Consider the following 4549-nt stretch of genomic DNA (forward strand, 5'->3'; position numbering starts at 1 on the left):
GCTACCTGGCTGTCTGCGGATCGAAAAGCCACCTACCAGATCGACCATGTTGTGATAGACGGAAGACAAGTCTCCAGTGTTCTAGACGTGCGTGCGCTCCGAGGTCCTAACAACGACCCGGACCACTATCTTGTTGCAGCTGAGATTAGCACCCGCCTCTGTGCAGGAAAAAACTCATGTCAACAAACGCAAGGAAGGTTCGACGTCGAGAAGCTGCAATCGCAACATACAGCAAGACGATTTGCTACTCGGCTTGCACTCCTGCTCTCTGAGAGCACTCGTCAACAACTCGGTATCAGGGAACTGCGGGACGGCATTTCAAACTCCTTACGTACAGCTGAAACCGAAACCATTGGTTTTATGAAAATGCAAAAGAACAGCTGGTACGACGAGGAGTGCCGTGTCGCAGCGAGGAGAAAATAGACTGCCTACCTCGCAACGTTACGATCGACCACAACATGTGCGGGATGGGATAGATACCGAGAGTTGAAAAAGGAAGCGAGACGCATTAGCAGACAGACAAAGAAAGAGGCCTAAATGCGTGAGTACGAAGAGCTTGATAAGCTGGCTGACAGGGGTAATGCTCGAAGAAGGTTTCAAAACGGGAGCATACTTTTGCAGAACCCCCAAAGGTGACATAGTCACCGATTCCCAGAGCATACTTAAATTAAGGAGGGAACACTTCTCCAGCCTGCTGAATGGCAGTGAACGCACAACACCAGGAGAAGGTGAACCCGATTCCCCAATCGATGACGATGGAGCAGACGTTCCATTGCCCCACCATGATGAAGTTCGAACAGTGATTGCCCGCCAGAAGAACAACAAAGCGGCGGTGGCCCATGGATTACCGAAAGCTGCTTTCGAAAAGGAGCTGCCTTTATGCCGCGATGTCTGAATTTGGTATCCCCCCAAAACAAATACGGCTGTGTAAACTGACGTTGAGCAACACGAAAAGCTCCGTCAGGATCGGGAAGGACCTCTCCGAGCCGTTCGATACCAAACGAGGTTTCAGACAAGTCGACTCCCTATCGTGCGACTTTTTCAATCTGCTGCTGGAGAAAATTATTCGAGCTGCAGAACTTAAACGAGCAGGTACAATCTTTTATAAGAGTGTACAGCTGCTGGCGTATGCCGATGATATTGATATCATCGGCACTCGTGCCGTTAGTTCTGCTTTCTCCAGGCTAGACAAGGAGGCACATAAAACATAATTTATTAGGTTCAATATCCTAATGTTAGGTTATTTAAGCAAATAAGTTTTAATGTACATAGGTCAGCTCGCTATACAAAAAAAGAAAATAATTCGTTAATAATGGGTTGTCAAAAAAGTCTGCGGTATATTTATTGAATTTTTTTTATTTATTGAAATTGAAATGAATTTTTGATGACTCATGCCCAGCTCTTGACCGATACTACGGCTGCTACTATGCCGGTCTCTTTCGACCAATTCAGCGATTTTATCGCAATTTTCGACGACAGGCCTTCCGGAGCGTGGCGCATCTTCGACCATCTCTACACCAGAACGAAAACGTTGAAACCATCGTTGTGCGGTGGAAATGGAAACTGTATCGGGTCCATAAACTACACAAATTTTATTGGCGGCTTGAGATGCATTTTTGCCTTTATCGTAGTAGTTCTGTAAAATATGCCGTATTTTCTCTTTATTTTGCTCCATGTTTGCAACGCTATAACTCACGAACGACTTAAAAGAAACGACAATCAATCAAACACGTGTTAGCGTGTGAAATGCGCTTTCCAAAAAGGTATAGCATGACTCGATGCGATGAATAAAACTAGAATTACGCGCTTTCAGCGCAAATACCGCAAGATTTTATTTATTAAAGTCTCATGTGTTTTCGTTCCTTTCTTGGGCCAATTATAAAATTAATTTTATTATTACATAATTTTTCATTCCAAAGTATTATCCAATTAAATTTTACATGCGAATTTGTATAAACGCCGCAAAGAATAACAAAACTAGTATTGAAAGAATAGGATTAAAGAGAAAAACATTAAATATATCGATTATAAGCATTTTAGTTGTTTTATTTGACTTCAACTATTTAATAAAGTTAATTGCACAAAAAATTATAGTTTATTTTATGTTTTGATTTGCTTCAATTTATGTTTGTTTTTCTAACCAAAATAAAGGACTTTCTGTCCTATAGAGCGATTGTAAATGTATTAGATACATTAATTGTATAACTGAACAAACTTATAGAATGAATATTGAATATTATATATACGTATAATGTAAGTAAGTTAAATATAAATAAATGTAGAGTCATAAAAAAATAAATAAATTGTAGACTCAAATTATAAATAATTTTTATACTATGAAAATATCTTTTTTATTTTTCATATTATTTTATTACCAAGTATAGTCAATGGTAATATCTTCTGGGCGAATGAAATTATTGCTGACGCAGGCTGTTTTACAGAAAGATCGCAGAAAATATGACATTGATTGTCCTTTCCACCAGCCAACGGACGTGCTACAAAAGCAAATATAGTTCTAAACATATCTTCGGAATCACCATGCGAAATCTTCCACAGCCTATTATCTGGCTCAAGACCGAAATAAGAAATATTTTGGACAGAGTAGTGGCGACGAAAAAAGAATAAACGTTTATTATCCGTTAACGTAATACCATATTTAGACACTTTGAAATGAACCTCATAGGGTTTTAAATACTTGAATTGGAAAAACATTTCATTTGATGCTTTCCGTATAGCTTCATCTCCAGTGAGTGATTCCGTGTTATAATTGAATAAGTAATGAACATTACAAGCTGCTCCTTGTGATAACAATTGTTCTTGAACTAAAATTAAATCAGCCTGTCCAGATGATAAAGAGAAATCCGTTTTTGGAATAACTAATTTACATGGCAGTGCCAGTTTATCGACAGTGTGTTGATAAACAAAAGCTGAGAGAGAAGTGAAAACTGGTTCGTTAAAGTAACCCTTCAATCTTACGCCGCAATCAGTTCGCTCCAACAAATAATGACGCACGAACTCACTTTTATCAGTTACTACAGCTAAGTTTACAGGTGGCCGTGAAACACGGAGCACTAGACCGAACGAATTTTTATATGTAGTTGAATTACGTAAGATGAATGATCCTGGCTTAGCATTACCCAGAAGTATTAATGCTTCTTCTCTTGTAATATGTGGTTTATACCAGAAGTATGATGTATCTTTAGCAAATTTTGCAAAATCTGTATTTGTATCTGTGATATTTTTCGTTACTATTTCGTAGTATTCTTTTTTATTTTTTACATTGGTACTACAAATTTGTGGGCTGAACGTTGGATAGGGGCTAGTCGAACGATTTGAAAAGCTTGCGATTTCCTCACATGGGAAACTAGGTGTTTGACACCTTTTCAGATCCTTAGTTGCTGGGATAGGTTGATCTTTTGAATTTCCTCTATTAAGATTTAAATCGTTATGTGATGTATTTAATAACTCATTATTAATTTCATTTTGTTCCAAAATTATCCTATTATGGACATTTTCGGATAACTTACGAGTATACTTTCCACTTCGCACTATATTATTGTTTAGTTTGTTCTTTGAGAGAAGCCCACGTTTCCCTATCTGCTTGTTTTTATTAATTGAATTGTCATTGCTTTGTTGAAGCTTTTCTTTGTTGACAATTTTCTTTTTTAAATATACATCTTGAATCATTGCTGTCTCTCCTAAATTATATAAAGAGTTTGTCTCCTTTAAAAACGGCTGTTTATCATTTTCAAATTGTGCTTCGTCAAAAATACTCTCAACGTGCTTCAGTTGACTTTGTGTTAATACCTCTGATATGTCGCCATATGTGAATGGCAGTGCAGTTTCTCTGGCATGATATGGAATATCTACTGAATCATCCGATTCCAAACTGAAATTTTGTTTCATATACGCACTTTTATATATGTCTGTGGGCTTAGTACATATTTCCAAAGGTAATCTAATTGCTTTTACGTTGTCAATCATTTTAGTTAGTTAAACATAAACCGTAATTCCAAGGAGTAATCACTAGTATATTTGAGAAAGTTCTTAAGAATACTGAAGAATGCTAAGAAATTGAAAATATCTTATAGATGTTGTAAATTAATGGAATTCGCTACATTACCTGCCACTGCCTCTTATGAGAAAATCTAAATTTACTTCACTCTCTTGTTTATTTTTAAATTTTTTTCACGGTACAATTGCGTATACGAAATATATAAAGTGTACATAGGAATACGAGAATACTAACATATGTAAATATCTTTTTTTGTACGTACATACATATATATGCAAGCTCTTTGTATTCATTTAGGAAGAGGCCAATAGACTTCAGTTACTAATATATGATTGAGAGTTTTCACTCAACAATTGTTTCTGTCTCTTATGCTTATTTATACGTACATATGTAAGACTCACTTTGTATGTATACATTTCTGTATGTATTGGAATCGCAACATGTTGCTACAGATTATAAGTGTTGTTTGTAAAACCTAAAACTAATCGAGTTAGCTGTGAAGTAATATATAGTATACAGTATATACATACATAT

The 4549-nt window shown here is 36.6% G+C and overlaps 1 protein-coding gene across 1 annotated transcript; it reads right to left on the bottom strand.

The window, feature by feature from the left end:
* Window positions 1-3302: 3302 nt before the first annotated feature.
* On the bottom strand, window positions 3303-4038 carry LOC120780481. The gene is made up of 2 exons (XM_040112755.1): window positions 3528-4038; window positions 3303-3427 (listed from the first exon to the last, which is right to left on the bottom strand). Exons 1-2 carry the CDS (start codon window positions 3982-3984, stop codon window positions 3384-3386), a joined length of 501 nt encoding a protein of 166 aa, XP_039968689.1. The 5' UTR covers window positions 3985-4038; the 3' UTR covers window positions 3303-3383.
* Between the last annotated feature and the right edge of the window lie 511 nt (window positions 4039-4549).

Source organism: Bactrocera tryoni, unplaced genomic scaffold, assembly GCF_016617805.1.
Source record: "Bactrocera tryoni isolate S06 unplaced genomic scaffold, CSIRO_BtryS06_freeze2 scaffold_25, whole genome shotgun sequence".
Classification (NCBI taxonomy): domain Eukaryota; kingdom Metazoa; phylum Arthropoda; class Insecta; order Diptera; family Tephritidae; genus Bactrocera; species Bactrocera tryoni.

Coding starts and splice junctions, on each gene's coding strand:
- LOC120780481 (XM_040112755.1), bottom strand. CDS start 3,984: ATGATTGACAACGTAAAAGCAATTAGATTACCTTTGGAAATATGTACT. Junction 3,428..3,527: donor GCGAAGTGGAAAGTATACTC/GTAAGTTATCCG, acceptor AAATCTTAATAG/AGGAAATTCAAAAGATCAAC.